The sequence below is a fragment of the Hyalella azteca genome, unplaced genomic scaffold (assembly GCF_000764305.2).
Source record: "Hyalella azteca isolate HAZT.00-mixed unplaced genomic scaffold, Hazt_2.0.2 contig8774, whole genome shotgun sequence".
NCBI classification, from domain to species: domain Eukaryota; kingdom Metazoa; phylum Arthropoda; class Malacostraca; order Amphipoda; family Hyalellidae; genus Hyalella; species Hyalella azteca.
In genome coordinates, this window is record NW_025938859.1 from 785254 (window position 1) to 800561 (window position 15308).

The 15308-nt window shown below is 39.0% G+C and overlaps 1 protein-coding gene across 1 annotated transcript; it reads left to right on the plus strand.

The window, feature by feature from the left end:
- The first annotated feature begins 3505 nt into the window (after positions 1–3505).
- Positions 3506–15307, plus strand: LOC108676687 (cytoplasmic aconitate hydratase). The gene is made up of 20 exons (XM_018164805.2): positions 3506–3607; positions 4381–4479; positions 4679–4743; positions 5067–5162; positions 5560–5705; positions 5897–6029; positions 6357–6498; positions 6849–6979; positions 7439–7610; positions 8102–8319; positions 8677–8836; positions 9187–9407; positions 9627–9783; positions 10399–10527; positions 10842–10948; positions 11286–11422; positions 11797–11944; positions 13118–13240; positions 13559–13744; positions 14240–15307. Exons 1-20 carry the CDS (start codon positions 3595–3597, stop codon positions 14354–14356), a joined length of 2700 nt encoding a protein of 899 aa, XP_018020294.1. The 5' UTR covers positions 3506–3594; the 3' UTR covers positions 14357–15307.
- Position 15308: the final 1 nt, after the last annotated feature.

The window sequence follows — 15308 nt, forward strand, 5'->3', positions numbered from 1 at the left end:
ATCATTTTAGTTCACTATTATCATCTCTTGCAAAGTTGCATATTAAATTTATATTATTTTTCACGAAACCCTGGCCACATCATTAAACAACTTGTCAATGTGATTTATTTATTTATTTTTTCATTTGCATTTATATCTTTACATATACTGTGTAGTGTGTCAAGTGTATATTTTGTGTCCCAAGTCCAATCAGTTTAGTTAGGTAGGATTCCTGCTGTCCTCAGTGTCCTGCATAGTTTTGAATTGAGGTTTGGAATTTTGTAATATAACTACTTAACTAGAGCATTTAATAGGTAGCCTAGGCTATCAACATGACAACATCAATATTGTTTTGACTTTATTTATGCTATACCATTTGCTGCGTGAACTTGTTCTATTACTTCTATTCATATTAGCCTATATTTCATCTCTGTACCACTATTAAAAAAAATTATATATAATAATATTTTCTTTAACTATTTGCTCCATTATATTTATTATTTATATTAGCATTTATTAATTTTTTTTTGTATAACTGTAAGTTGCTACTTGTGAATTGTGATTGAAGGTAATAAATGCATAATGATAATGGCAGAGTCAGAGTCTGACATGCCTAACAGTGATGATGAGAACATTGTCTCCAGCACCCGCCAACGTTCACATTGCCAATAAGATACTTACTGGACTCATTCTACAAGCAGACAAACACCATATACCCAAAGTAAAAATAAAAACAAAACACACACCTCTGCCCCAAGCCATCAGAGACAAAATACAAGAACGCAACCACATCAGGACACAAAACAGACATGACCCAGCTATCCAACAACTCAACAGAGACATAGACCTTGAAATAAACACGCATAAAGGCAACCTATGGAAAGAGCACCTCGATCGAAACTGGAATAACAAACACAACACACACATTCTCTGGAAGACAATCTCATCACTTTCAAACAAAACGCCACGCCAAGAACCAAGCAAAACTATACAATTCACAAACACAACAGCATATACTGACAAAGAGAAGGCAACACAATTCAACAAGCAGTTCATAAACACCAAACCGCACCAAACCGCACACAATAACAGGATAACAGACAGAAGAATTAAATCTCTAAAGGGCAACCCAATAAATATAACAACAGCCATGACCACACTCAAGAAAACTATCTTGCAACCCTCCCTCACAATAAAATTTTAAACATGCCTGCACCACAGATTCACCCATCTGAAATAAACCTACCTAGACCTGCACGCAGGAACCTTGCCCAACTTCGCACAAATAAATCACCGCTACTTCTCTCATATCTAAATAAAATAGACCCTGCCACACACCCTTCTCCACTTTGCCAACTCTGTCTGTCCAACACGCACGACACCATTCATCTTTTCTCCTGCCCTGAAATGCCCACATCCCTGTCGGTGGGTGACCTTTGGTCGGACCCTGTAAACGCTGCAGGGCTGCTGGCCCGCTGGGGCGACCGACTTGGCTGGCCCCAGAACTGGGTCTAGGCCCCGCCTCGCGCCATGAAGCGAGGCGGGAAGGGTCAACAACAACAACAGAACATTGTCCCAGAAACTCCAACTCAAGATCCTGCTCCAACTCAAGATCTTGCCGACGCCATTTACCAATCTTACCGAAGCTTCGGCGAGTCAGCCAACCTTCCAGAAGCTTCGGCGGCGGCCGCGGCGCTGCCAACGATGCTTTGTGTGAGGCGACGTTTTCCGCACAAGCAGAACGGAAGAAAAACGAAAGAACGAAATGCCATTGAGCTGCCTCAGCTCAGCCTGCAGGATGTGGCATCCAGCTGACCAATGTAGCGTACAGCTCCAAGTGATCGGTTAGTACTTTGTTGACTGTTAAAGGAGAAGCGCTTCGTATATATAATTTATATAAATATATATAATGAGAACATTGTCCCAGAAACTCCAACTCAAGATCCTGCTGGCCCTCTCCTGCAATCTGGACTCCAAGCATCTTCAGATGGAGACATCACTGGCCATCAACCCAAGACTAAGGTGCTAGAAAACAATGGAACAACTAGGTCAAGCATGGGTATACAAGAAGGGTCCCCTAATCCTAGAAGGCACAAGCGGCAGATTGGCACTGAATCTGAACAAGAATCAGACAGCATGATCCAACCAACAGCTACTCCTGCTAACGCTAACACCATTAAAGCTCCTTGATTGTCTGCCAAACGAACACAACATAAATCATTTCCAACCAATGCAACTGACAAATCATCTGGAAACAACAACAAGGTGATAATCAAACAACTGTATCCAGACGCAAGAAAAATCTCATTGGACCCTATCTCAGTGGCGAGAGAACTACAAAAAGTAATCCATTATTCCTCAATCCATGATGTCGGATGAGTACACTCTGCATGCTTCAAATGTTTTAAAATTAAGTTTTATTCCAAGTGTCCCAAGTAGCCTCATTTGACGAGGCTACTCGGGACACTTTTTTTTGCTCCTGGCCCCTTACGAATAGCATATGGAATTTTTTTGGAGAAGCCATGTGATAGTCCTTGCAAAGAGCTTTGAAATGAGGCTAAACTTGTTTATGAAATGTTTCATGGGTGAGAAGTTATGAATGAAGAACCTTCAAAATTGTCCCAAGTAGCCCTGGTTGATGGTAATTAATGTTTACGGTAATATCATATGAATAAAGGAAAAACAAGTAAAAATCACAGAAAATATCACTTATTCTACCTCTACATCATCTACAATAAAAGAGGAGAACTTCAGAGTACTGTTAGTAATGGATAAGTACACTCTGCATGCTTCAAATGTTTTAAAATTAATTTTATAGCAAGTGTTAGTGACGCTTTTATTTTGCGTCTGGCGCCTCACGTACAGCATATGAAATTTTTGTAATGCCGTTCAATAGCCCTTGCCAAGAGCTTTAAAATGAGCCCCAACTCATTCCTGAAATGTTTCACAGTAAGAAGTTATTAACAAAAAACGCTCAAAACCGTCCCTTTTTACCCTGTTTGACGGTAGTGAATCAAGTGATCTTGGCTCACTAAGCCTGTCAGCCTCATTTCTGTATTGTTATTCCTCATTGCCCATGTATACAATTATTTTATTGTACAATATTCACATAACAGATTAGTTTCTTCAATCTATATCAACTGATCTCCTTAATGTCCAAGACCAAATTGATAGGTTAGTTGTTTATATACCAGAAAATGTGTATAATGCTTTCTCTATGCCCACTTTTTCACGTCATTGTGTTAAAAAATGATGTTTTTTGTGTTAAACACACTTGTCCTGAGATATAATTGCTCAGGTATTAGCTAGGTGCAACTCTGATGCAGTTAATCTTTCTTATAGTAGTGATATCTGAGTATATTTTAATCATCCCAATTTATCATGGTATATACTTTGAAACTGGAAGGAATCATGCATTAGTATTGTATGGTAATTTTAAATACTTTTATGTGCATATATTTTCAATTTCTACGTTCTGTTTTTTTATGCACGGATATTCTCTAATTTTTTTTAATCCCAAATTTTCAGGTATCCACTTTTTAAACTCAATCTGTGCCATCAACACTAGAAAATATCTCTGTATCACTAAATAGTTTGCATTGCCTTTAATTCATCATGTGCCCTGCAGGTAAGACTAAGTGAGGCTATGAGATAATATGATGGGTGCCACATAAATACTCAGTTTAGACTGGAACCTCAGATGGAGAAGTTGGGCTGAATGCTGAAGCCACCAGTACACAAGCATGAACTGCCAATGCCTGTTCAATTTCACCTTTGCTTAGCAAGGAACCTTTGAAAAAATATGTGTCTGATAGTGTAAAATAAAGTTAAAGACTGTAGACTCTCTTGTGAAATAATGGCCTGATGAAAATCCTTTAATTTTTAGTTTTATTTGTCTTCACTCAAAAGTGAAAATTTCTACTCTGCATTTTAATCTCATTTTTGCATTTGGTTCCTGTTCATTTCTTGTATTAAATGGTTTGATTTGATAGATCATCCTAAGTTGTATAATGAGATTTCTATAGCTGAAAAAATATGTATGCCTCTTCAAGGAAATGTTACCATTATTTTATGATGAAATAAATAAGCTATCTGTGATTTGATTGTCACAATACTTTACTTGATTATGAGACATTGGAATCTGGTATATATATATAATTCTTCAATCTTAATGAATTATTATGCAAGTACTGTTTTTGATTCTCTCATTCATGGTTAGCAGTTTTATTGTGTATAAAGTATTTCTGCCTAAGCATTGTTTCTAATATGTACAATTAATCTTTGGTAATAATGATATTTATTGAGCACACTGGAGGTCCATTTATTTTAGAATCTTGCAAACCATCAAGCCGAATACATTGAATTATGACAACTATTACTGTCCTTTGTTTTTATTTTCAGAACATGACTGTCCCTTCCAAGATTTGCTGCAGCCACTTACTGCAGCTGGTGAACAGTTTACTTACTTCAACATTCCTGCTCTAAATCCCCAGAAATATGGTATGACTTTTTTTAGGTTTCTTAGAGAAGTTTTCCTAACCCTCGATGTAATAATTTTCTTGAACTGTTGTAGGTAATGCTATTAAAATTTGATTTATATGCACTGCAGATAATGCAATGGTTTAATAGTTATTTAGGGTTGATTTAAAACATGAAAAAGAGAGTTTAAGTCTCTGCTACACTCTCTTCTCTTCATCAGATCGTCTGCCGTTCTGCATCAGAGTGCTGCTTGAATCTGCTGTCAGAAACTGTGATAATTTCCAGGTAATTATGCACTGAAATGGTTTTGAGCCTTGATTCCAAGACTGTAGTTGGAAGTGTTTAGACAGTTTTAGTTTTTACTTTGAAACACCAATGATGCAAAGTAAATTTAGGTAACTCGTTAATTCTGAATTCAAACTTCCTTTTTTTGCCGAGTGAGTAAATCTTCTACTTTTTTTGCAACCATGACTTGCTGTAACTCATTTCATTAGGCCTTTAAAAAGAATATGTATAGACAATGGATAATGTATCCATAAACTGAGGATTTAAGTTCAGATTGCATTTATTCATTGCAATGATTGGATCACTCGTAATTAATTTGCCAGGTGCTGAAGAGTGATGTGGAGCGGATTTTGTCATGGGAAGAACACCAACGTGCTGGTGTAGAGGTCCCATTCAGGCCAGCTCGGGTGCTACTCCAGGTCTGTCTAAATTTCATATAGAAAACTAATCACTACGTACAGTACCATATATTTATGTAAGTTGATAAATTTTGATCAAGTTTGTTAGATTTTTTATTAAGCAATGCCTGTAATTAAATCAAGATAACTACAAAATTTTGTTGAAAATGCATAATTATTTCCTTATTCACTTGAAGATGAAGTACTCCTTCTTTACATGAAGAAATTGATCATCATATTAAAGTTTTTTTCTTTACTACCAGTGCATATACCTAATATATATCTCTATTAATAAAATATTCTAATCTGAATTAACCAATTATTCTAACCTGAATTAACCAATTATTCTAACCTGATATGCCAGTTACTTTGAGTGTTCCATTTATAAGTTGTATCTCAATTCTCTTGTTGGAATTAGGACTTCACGGGTGTGCCTGCCGTGGTTGATTTTGCTGCAATGCGAGATGCTGTCAAGAGCCTCAATGGCGACCCAGCGAAGATCAACCCAATCTGCCCTGCTGATCTGGTCATTGATCATTCTGTACAAGTTGACTACACACGCAGGTCATTGTACATAATATGCAACAATAGTGCTGTCTATTGTTTCTATTCAGAGATAAAAACTTCTCTGTGTAGTATTACCATTGTTTTATGTCTGATAAAATTAACAGCTTTTGAGTTATATCATGAATCTATTCGACAATATATATAAATATATGTCTTTCTAATATTTCCCCTCTGGCTTTTGCTTGCAGTTCAGATGCCTTACTTCGTAACCAGAAATTGGAATTCGAGCGCAACAGAGAGCGTTTTGTTTTCCTTAAATGGGGTGCTTCTGCTTTTAAGAACATGTTGATTGTTCCTCCTGGTTCTGGCATAGTGCATCAGGTGCGTCATGAACTATCATATTCGACTTCAACAATGAACATATAATATTTTAATGACGGCTGACCACAACCACTTATTTCCTGGTTCAGTAACACTTCCTTGCAAAGAAACGAGTTATAAACAAATTTATTATGAAATGATAATTTGTGCATTTTCTTTTCTTATTAGGTATGAATTGATTTAATATTCTAGGAATTAGTTGACAATGTAAATATATATTAATTTCGAAAACTATATATGAATTAGTGTTTTGAAATTGTTTGTTCATGAGGTAGTTATGGATTCTTTAAATTTGATAGCCATATTAATGCGATATTGTGTGGGTAGGTTAACCTGGAGTTCCTGGCTAGGGTTGTGTTTGGGTCGAGCAGTGGTGGAGGTGCAACCCTATACCCTGACTCCCTGGTGGGTACGGACTCCCACACCACCATGATCAATGGACTTGGGGTTCTGGGTTGGGGGGTTGGAGGTAACTTCAATTAAGTCCATAAATGTCTCCTAAATGGTACCTATAGGAAGAAATTGAATAATTTCATTTATGATTATAATTGTGATAAGGAAATTCCATTAAAATATTTTAATGAATAATAAATTGAATTAGTGTGTTAAACTTAATTCAATTAATTTATTGTTCATTAATTTTTGGATGTGAATTTCTGATCAATATTTAAGTATAATCTCAAAAAAACTCAAACAGTTTTATATTATAGAACTTCGTTTGCAATACCTGCTTAAAATTGCCAATTTCATAGAATTTTCGGCTTCATTCCTTGTTTTTTATGTAAAAAGAAAATCAAATTTCTCTGTGTTTCAACCAAGGCATCGAAGCCGAGGCTGTGATGCTTGGTCAAGCCATATCACTGGTGCTGCCTGAGGTCATCGGGTACAAGATCACTGGCGAGCTATCGCCCCTCTCCACCTCTACAGATGTGGTGCTCACTATCACCAAGGTGACATGAATTTTTGTGTTCTTGATTATAACCTTATTTCTACAACTAATGACGATGGCGATCATTCGTGCATAATAATTTTCTATTTATTAATGGTCTACGTTAGGAGAAATTTTAACATACGTCTGCAATCGTGGCTTCACTGAACCATCACAGGGGAGGTTTGAAGAGTTTGTCTGAATCAATTAGCTTTGAATATGTGCGCACCGAATCCCAGTCAGGTTATACTTCCCTTATTCTAGCTTAATGATTTGGCTGTAAATTTTGGATAGATTGAATTTTATACTGTACGACGTATTGATTAAGTCCAGTAAGAGTTCACCTATTTTTGAAAATTGAATGCATTATTTGACCATCCACATGTCGGTTAACAACGAATCTTAGTTTTCTAATGTAATTCATACAAAAAAGGAATTCTCCACTCCAATATTTTGCAATAACGAGTCTGTTCGTGTGCAGCATCTGCGGGAGGTTGGAGTGGTGGGGAAATTTGTTGAGTTTTTCGGTGCGGGCGTGGAACAGCTGAGCCTGGCTGACCGGGCCACGATCAGCAACATGTGTCCTGAGTACGGCGCCACAACCGCCTACTTCCCTGTGGACCCTGCAGCTTCTGCCTATCTCAAACAAACCGGTAACTCTACTCTGTAGTCTTTAAATTCAGGTATTATTTATCAAAGGAGAAGCTTTTTGTAAGTTGTTTTGTAGGTTGTAAAGTTGAATGGTAAAGATGTAAGGATCTTGGTTTGCTGTTCGGGGCTGTCTTGTACCTCTTATTTGCGTTTCATGATCTTCTTTAACTTAACATGTATATTTTAATGTTCGTGGGTACGTGCGTAGCATTTTTATAAACATGGTATGCGTCATTGACAGGGTAAGAAATAGGCGGCACCCGGCTTGCATTCTATAACGCTCCTGCACACGTAATATGGAGTCATGTTAAGTGCTTCCTCAGTGGAAAAAAGTTCAAAGTGCGCTGAATTAATATAGTTTTATTATACCACTTCGATCAAATTATAATATGTTATCCTAATAATTGTTTTTCTATTTACTTTCATCTAGTTCAGCAGATGAGGTTACTCCTAGTGACATCATTTCTAATAATCGATGTCGTGATCATTTCAGGCCGTGATCAAAAGCAAATTGCAGTAATCGAAGCTTACCTGAAGGCTGTCAAGATGTTCCGCAACTATGGAGACTCGTCCCAGGATCCTGTCTACACTCAGGTTGTGGAACTGGACTTGGCTTCAGTTGTGCCCTCGATGTCAGGTCCTAAGAGACCACATGACCGCGTTGCCGTCGAGCACGTCAAGGAAGACTTCCAGCGGTGTCTCTCTAATAAGGTGAGTCATGCAATTTCTTATATTATGTCTTATTTTAAATCTGTTTCCCTTTATGTTAAGCTAAGTGAACTTCAAATTTTATGTAGCTCGCTAAAATTCAATTCCAACTTTTGAGTTGACCTCGGTACAAATTGTAACTTGCATAACTTCATTGAATCATATGAGGACACGTATCCTACGCCCTGATTTTCTTCCTACCAAAGCTTCACAATGATATAATATTGTCCAAAAATAATGTGGTTAATTTTCTTTCAGCTGTAGTCAGCTGAATGTTAAACTTGTTTCAGCTCGTTTTTTTCTCAAAATGGGCTCTTTTGCGCGGGTGAATATTATAACGAGTTTTTATAATGAATGCAGGTTGGGTTCAAGGGCTTTGGCCTGCCAGCTGAGAGTTTGAGCAAGAAAGTGCCCTTCACATACCGAGGTACTGAGTACACCCTCAGCCATGGCTCCGTGGTCATCGCGGCCATCACCTCCTGCACCAACACCAGCAACCCTTCCGTCATGCTCGGCGCAGGTAACTAAGTAATCCTCTATTGTAATACCGTATACAATACCGTTATATAAATGTTTTCGTAATCAGGTAGAGTGCAATAAAACCAGTACTGGCTACACAAATTTCAGCTCGCCGCCGGTTTATATAGACTCGTATTAACAATTATTTATGCAACTAAACATAAGATTGTTGACTTATCGTGTCTTGTTTCTGAACTTAAACGTGGCAAACTCGCAGAGTCAGCAGTTTTTTTTTCATCTCTGTTGAAGTTCATCCCCGTGAGTATTGCTTGTTTCATTTTATTTAGTTAAAAGTGTGTTATGCCCGTAATAGTTTACATATTAAACTATTGTTTGGTGTTTGCACGGCAGGGATGTTGGCACGTAACGCAGTGGCGGCAGGACTGAGCGTGGCGCCGTACATCAAGACGTCGCTGTCGCCGGGCAGTGGTGTCGTGACGCACTACCTCGAACACTCAGGGGTCCTACCCAGCCTCAACGCCCTTGGCTTCGACGTCGTCGGCTATGGCTGCATGACCTGCATTGGAAACTCAGGCCCTCTTGATGATGAAGTTCTTCGAGCTATTGAAGAGGCGAGGAACACGCAAAAATTTTCTAACTGATAAGTTAAATTCAGGATGATATTTGTTGGTTAAAATTTATTAGCGAAATGTAGAAACATAATGATATATTGACAAATTATTTTATTGAAATGTTGATACTGATTTCAAATTCTCACTTTCATGTTATGGATTTTATTTATTAAGTATTTGTTAATAAGCCTCCTCAAAACTGAGTTGTTGCGTTCACAGAACGAGCTTGTGTGCGCGGGTGTGCTGTCTGGCAACCGCAATTTCGAAGGCCGCATCCACCCGAGCACCCGCGCCAACTACCTCGCCTCCCCTCTACTGGTCATCGCCTACGCCATTGCCGGCACTCTTAATATTGACTTCAAGACCGAGCCTCTCGGTGAGTGGCTGTCATATTGACTTCAAGACCGAGCTTCTCGGTGAGTGGCTGTCATATTGACTTCAAGACCGAGCCTCTCGGTGAGTGGCTGTCATATTGACTTCAAGACCGTGCTTCTTGGTGAGTGGCTGTCATTTTGACTTCAAGACCGTGCTTCTTGGTGAGTGGCTGTCATTTTGACTTCAAGACCGAGCTTCTCGGTGAGTGGCTGTCATATTGACTTCAAGACCGAGCCTCTCTGTGAGTGGCTGTCATATTGACTTCAAGACCGAGCCTCTCGGTGAGTGGCTGTCTTATTGACTTCAAGACCGAGCCTCTCGGTGAGTGGCTGTCATATTGCATATTGACTTCAAGACCGAGCGTCTCGATGAGTGGCTGTCTTATTGACTTTAAAACCGAGGTTCTTGATTAGCCTCTGTTTTGGCCTCTAGCTGAGCCTTTGTTTTGGCCTCAAGCTGAGGTTTGTGTTCAGTTTTTACAGTTTTGCTATAAGTTCATACCCATTAGAATTTTTGGCAACTCGCCTCTCGACCAGTCGCCCATATTTTATGAATTAAAATTTAATTTATATCACAAATTGCCACCATGTTTTTTTAAAGTGTAATGTACGCGCAGGCTACAACAAGGAAGGACGCCCCGTTTTTCTGTCTGAAATTTGGCCATCGCGCTCAGAAGTGCGCGAGGTCGAAGAGACCTCCGTGCTACCCGCCATGTTCCAGGAAGTTTATAGCAACATCACCACTGGTAAGGCCTAATCAAAGTTCGAACTGTTTCACGTTCATTGTTGCATTATAATGTCTCGTCTCATAAATTGTATTCACACTTTATTGAGTCACTTATCCGTTTGGATATAATTTTTATTTAGGATGCTGCTAAAGTGCACGAAACGCTTCACTAGCGATGCAATATACAAGTAAAGACACAAGAATCAATTTAACAAGAAGCAATAAATGAAGACTGAGTTATAATACTTTAGCCTGTATACTGTATGTGTATAGGCTACTCTATGTTTTAAAATAAATATTGATATGATTAAAATACTGCATGTTAATGTGCAGGAAGCGATGACTGGAACGAGTTGCCTTGTCCAGACACTGAGCTGTACCCCTGGGATGAGCTCAGCACATACATTAAGAACCCGCCCTTCTTCCAGGGCATCACAAGAGTGAGTATTGCGCATCACACCGTCATCACTGTCGTGTGTAATTTTAGATTGGATCCTTAAAATAAATTTCACTTTGGAAATAACGTACTTATTTTCTACAAATTTTAATTTCCAACACATGCGTGATTGATAGATTTTTGTTTAGTTTATGAAATACAAGAACTCAACGGTGACTGTAAAACCAGGCATTGTTATTTCTCGTTGGTTATATCAGTGGAGATTTTGAGGCTATTCCTCTATCATAAGGATATTCTAGCGATTTATATTTTTTGTTATGAATTGTTTCGTATTCGATGAGATATTACTGCAATCGACTTCATTGTAAGTTTGTTCTTAGGAGTTGCCTGCTATTGAAAGCATCCGCGGTGCTCGCGTGCTGCTCAACTTGCCGGACTCGGTGACAACGGACCACATCTCGCCCGCTGGCTCCATCGCCCGCAACTCTCCCGCCGCGCGCTACCTCGCCAAGAGCAAGTGAGCTCAAGCAACATCCGTTACTTCAGAAACTTGCTATGAATTGATCAGCCATCATTTATTCAGCGATAACGCTATCAGTTTTTCAAAGCTAAGATATCGTTACTCTTAATCTTTTTACAAGGTTTCCAGTTATGTTTTAGTTTTTGCAATTTGGTTATACTCATTCGTGTCTAATGATGAAAACATCTCATTTACATGCCTTCTGGGGTTCACCTTTTTCTCCAATAGTACTCAGAATATTCTGCAAATATTTTTCCTAATAATAGGAAAGTTACAAAAAATTTTCTAGATTAATGCAGGAGAAAATATTCTCAATTAGAAAAAATTCTTAACCTATCTATGAAAGCTTGTGCTATCCTGATCTCGTCTAGACTGACACCGCGCGAGTTCAACTCGTATGGATCGCGCCGCGGCAACGACGCGGTCATGGCTCGTGGCACCTTCGCCAACATCCGCCTCGTGAACAAGATGGTGGGGCGCGCCGCACCGCGTGCCGTGCATCAGCCGTCGGGAGAGGAGGTGTGGCATTCGCGATCATCGAAACATTTGAAAAAAACACGCAAGAGACGCGAGTTGAAAAGAAAAAACACTATTCCGCGCGTCTTCCTTACCTACTGCTGAATCAACTAATATCGACATTTATAGCAGCGCCAGGAAAAAATGCTAATCCCACTTTGCTCAGTAATGAACAAGCCCTTGATGATTGATCTAATTTGCACAGCGGACAAGTTACGCTCTTAAGGCCCTGGTTGAAGGTCGCGAGGCTTCTAACAGGCTTGGCTCTTCCCTATGCGTTTCTTCACTAATTAGGATAGACTTTACTCCACTCGCAAATGAGATGGCGATATGGATTTTTCCATGCTTACTCAGCTATTTATTTATAAACGGTGATCAGTAACAAAAAATATGTAAACTTTGTATTAAAACAGTTTTAATGAGAGGAAATTTCAAGAAACTTTGAATATTATTGTTCATCAAGTCTGCGAATTTTTTACTTTTTTCGAGATAAAAAAGGGTTGTAATTTTTATTCTCCATTGAATGGTATACTCGGCATTCCTTGATCAGCCTCTTTGTTGTAGATATTTTCTACCGAAAAATAGTTATGATCGAGCCTGCTGATACGCGGAGGGAAAATCCCGCATACTAGCTGCTCAAATGGAGGCGTTGTGGAATACATGAGGGGAAAGAGACGTCGTAAATTACTGAACTGTCAGTTCACAACAGGTGGCATGGTAAAGGCGAAGTCAATGAGGGGCGAAGAATAATACGTGGCCAGTGGTCGGCCTAGTCTAATTAGTTATAGCCGACCGTTGGCCTTCCTCGGCCACCTGAAAGCGACCAGTGACCGCGAGAAAGGGTCTGGCTAGGATATCATATTACAAAGAGTACAAGCTCGAGGGTAGCGACAGGCTGAGCTTCGGACAGATCAAGGATTTTACACGATGGTCGCGAAAACCTCGCTCTTAGACTTCGCACGGCTTTCAGTCAGGGCCTTGAGTCTTGCACAATTCCTTAAACTCATGGTAGCTAGAATATTTGCAACGCATCGGTAGTATCTCGCTCATCTAATCAACAGCATTTTAGGAGTTGTATACTACAGAATTGTCCTATCAATATCATTTCACAATTAGTGCTACATTATTTAATTTTTCTTGAAAATGATGTGAACAATTCAATTTTCTGTGATACAGCTGGACGTGTTTGACTGCGCTGAGCGATATAAGGCAGAGAATATCCCAGTGATCGTGTTGACGGGAAAGGAGTATGGCTCTGGGTCATCCCGTGACTGGGCTGCCAAGGGGCCTTACATGCTCGTGAGTTCCTCCTGTACCTCACTAGCTCGCTTAGAATCAATGCAGTAAATCGGTATCTTAGTTGTTTCAATGCATCATCTATTAAAAAAAATAAATCAAGCACAAATTCATTTAGTTGAAGTTGTTCAAGTAATTATTCCCAAGACTTCGTATGATAATTCCAATTTAGTTTTTTTTGTACATGGCTCCGTGATGCACTTTAGGAAAAAACGTTTCCATCCCAGCATTATACGTGCTGGTTTAATTTCATGTCTCCAAAGATAGAAAGCTCATTTAAGTGTTCGACTGTTGTGAGCGTGGCACGTCTCATCCTCCCAGGGCGTGCGCGCTGTGATCGCCGAGTCGTACGAACGCATCCACCGCAGCAACTTGGTGGGCATGGGCATCCTGCCGCTGCAGTTCATGCAGGGCGACTCTGCTGACAGCCTCGGACTCGACGGCACCGAGACCTACGATATCATCTTGCCAGACACCATCGCACCCTCCATTACCGTCTCCGTCAAGGTGCGTCATTGTTTCATTGTTCATTCATCTCGGGATGCAACGTTTTTTTCAATTTCAAGTATTTTTTTTCTAATTTAATAATTAGGGGAAAAATCGTTCAATTTTTTCTGAGAATTATATAACTGTTGGTTCAAATTTCAGAATTTCGTCTCTTATGTAAATATTTATTCTGAGAAATTAATAATCATACAGATGTATATGTTACAATTGATTACTTGATAAATTTTTAAAAAAAGATGCATCATAACTTGAATATGTGTTTGCAGCTGGCTCAAGTATAACGTTTTAAGTTTTGCGACAAACATACTTTCCTGTGTGCTACTTTTTTTTTTAAGACGTCCCTACGAAGGCATCTCGTCTGGTATTTACATTAGAGGTTTATTTTTCTCCGTTGTTCGTTGGTCAAAAGATTATAGCAGGCCTAATTTATTAGTAAGAAATAATCTATTAATCATGCTACATGAACTTAATTATTTTTCGTTTCACTCATTGCAGGTTAACGGAAGTGAGCGCGAATTCACAGCGCTGCTGCGTTTTGACACCGAGGTCGAGGTGACGTACTTCCGACACGGAGGCATCCTTCAGTATATGGTCCGCAAGCTTGCCGCCTGAATCTTCTGACTGATTACTTCGTTCATGGAATCATTGATCGTGATCCTCAATGCTATTGGTATCTCTTGGTTTAGTAACTAGAGGTACCGTCAGAGACAAAATGTTATTGCTTGTAGCGCCACAATTACGTACGGGAATCATAGGTACGATGTACTCAAGTATTTTTAGGCATCGTTAACAAGTTAAGGTGGGATAATATTATTCGTGGGTTTAATGGTTTAGAAGCTAAGCACATTCTTTTCTATAGTACTAAAATAAACATCGTTGTAGATGCCATTGCAAAGTAGATGTCCACCCAACGGTATGACGCAAGACGAATTCAATGACGATCCATTTAATTACCGCGACCATATAAATAACTATATGCGTGAATTTGCTCTTGTACACGGGTCTCGGCCACTTTTTTCGTGAACTGTGTAAAAGCTACGTACTATTCACACGAACTAAGATTATATTTGCACTTGGGGATACCAGGAGAATGGGGGCAAATCCCCGCTGAATGATAAACACGTTCAATAAATATGTGCCACTAGGATATTCGGGGATATTCAATGGCGATGCTGATCATCTATAGAAGTCATTCATCAAATATCCTATTAATGTTTATATAATTGCCAAGCCAACAAACCTTGTACGGTATCCTCAATAAATCGAGTGCACGCTTAAAGGATTAATTAAGCATCTATTTGAACGCTTCTTTGCAAAATGTATCCACGACAATCTTACACCTTCACGCAGTTCAATAGTTCGATTGAGTTATGGGTGTTTAAAAATAAGAGACCATCTAAAAACAGCTCCTGTATCTCGTGGAAATTGTGTGTTCGATGCATTATTTAGCATTTAATATTGTGTTACGCGTTGAGCTTTTCATCTAAAATATTGTTATGTTATGTGCCTATCTTTGACGCTAGAATATAGGAATCATTTTTAATATAAAATTGAAGCATTTTAT

Bases quoted from the DNA above. Each gene is read 5' to 3' on its own strand.
- LOC108676687 (XM_018164805.2), top strand. The intron at 6,030-6,356 runs GTGCGTCATGAA...TTGTGTGGGTAG, and splicing joins GTTCTGGCATAGTGCATCAG to GTTAACCTGGAGTTCCTGGC. The intron at 9,784-10,398 runs GTGAGTGGCTGT...ATGTACGCGCAG, and splicing joins CTTCAAGACCGAGCCTCTCG to GCTACAACAAGGAAGGACGC.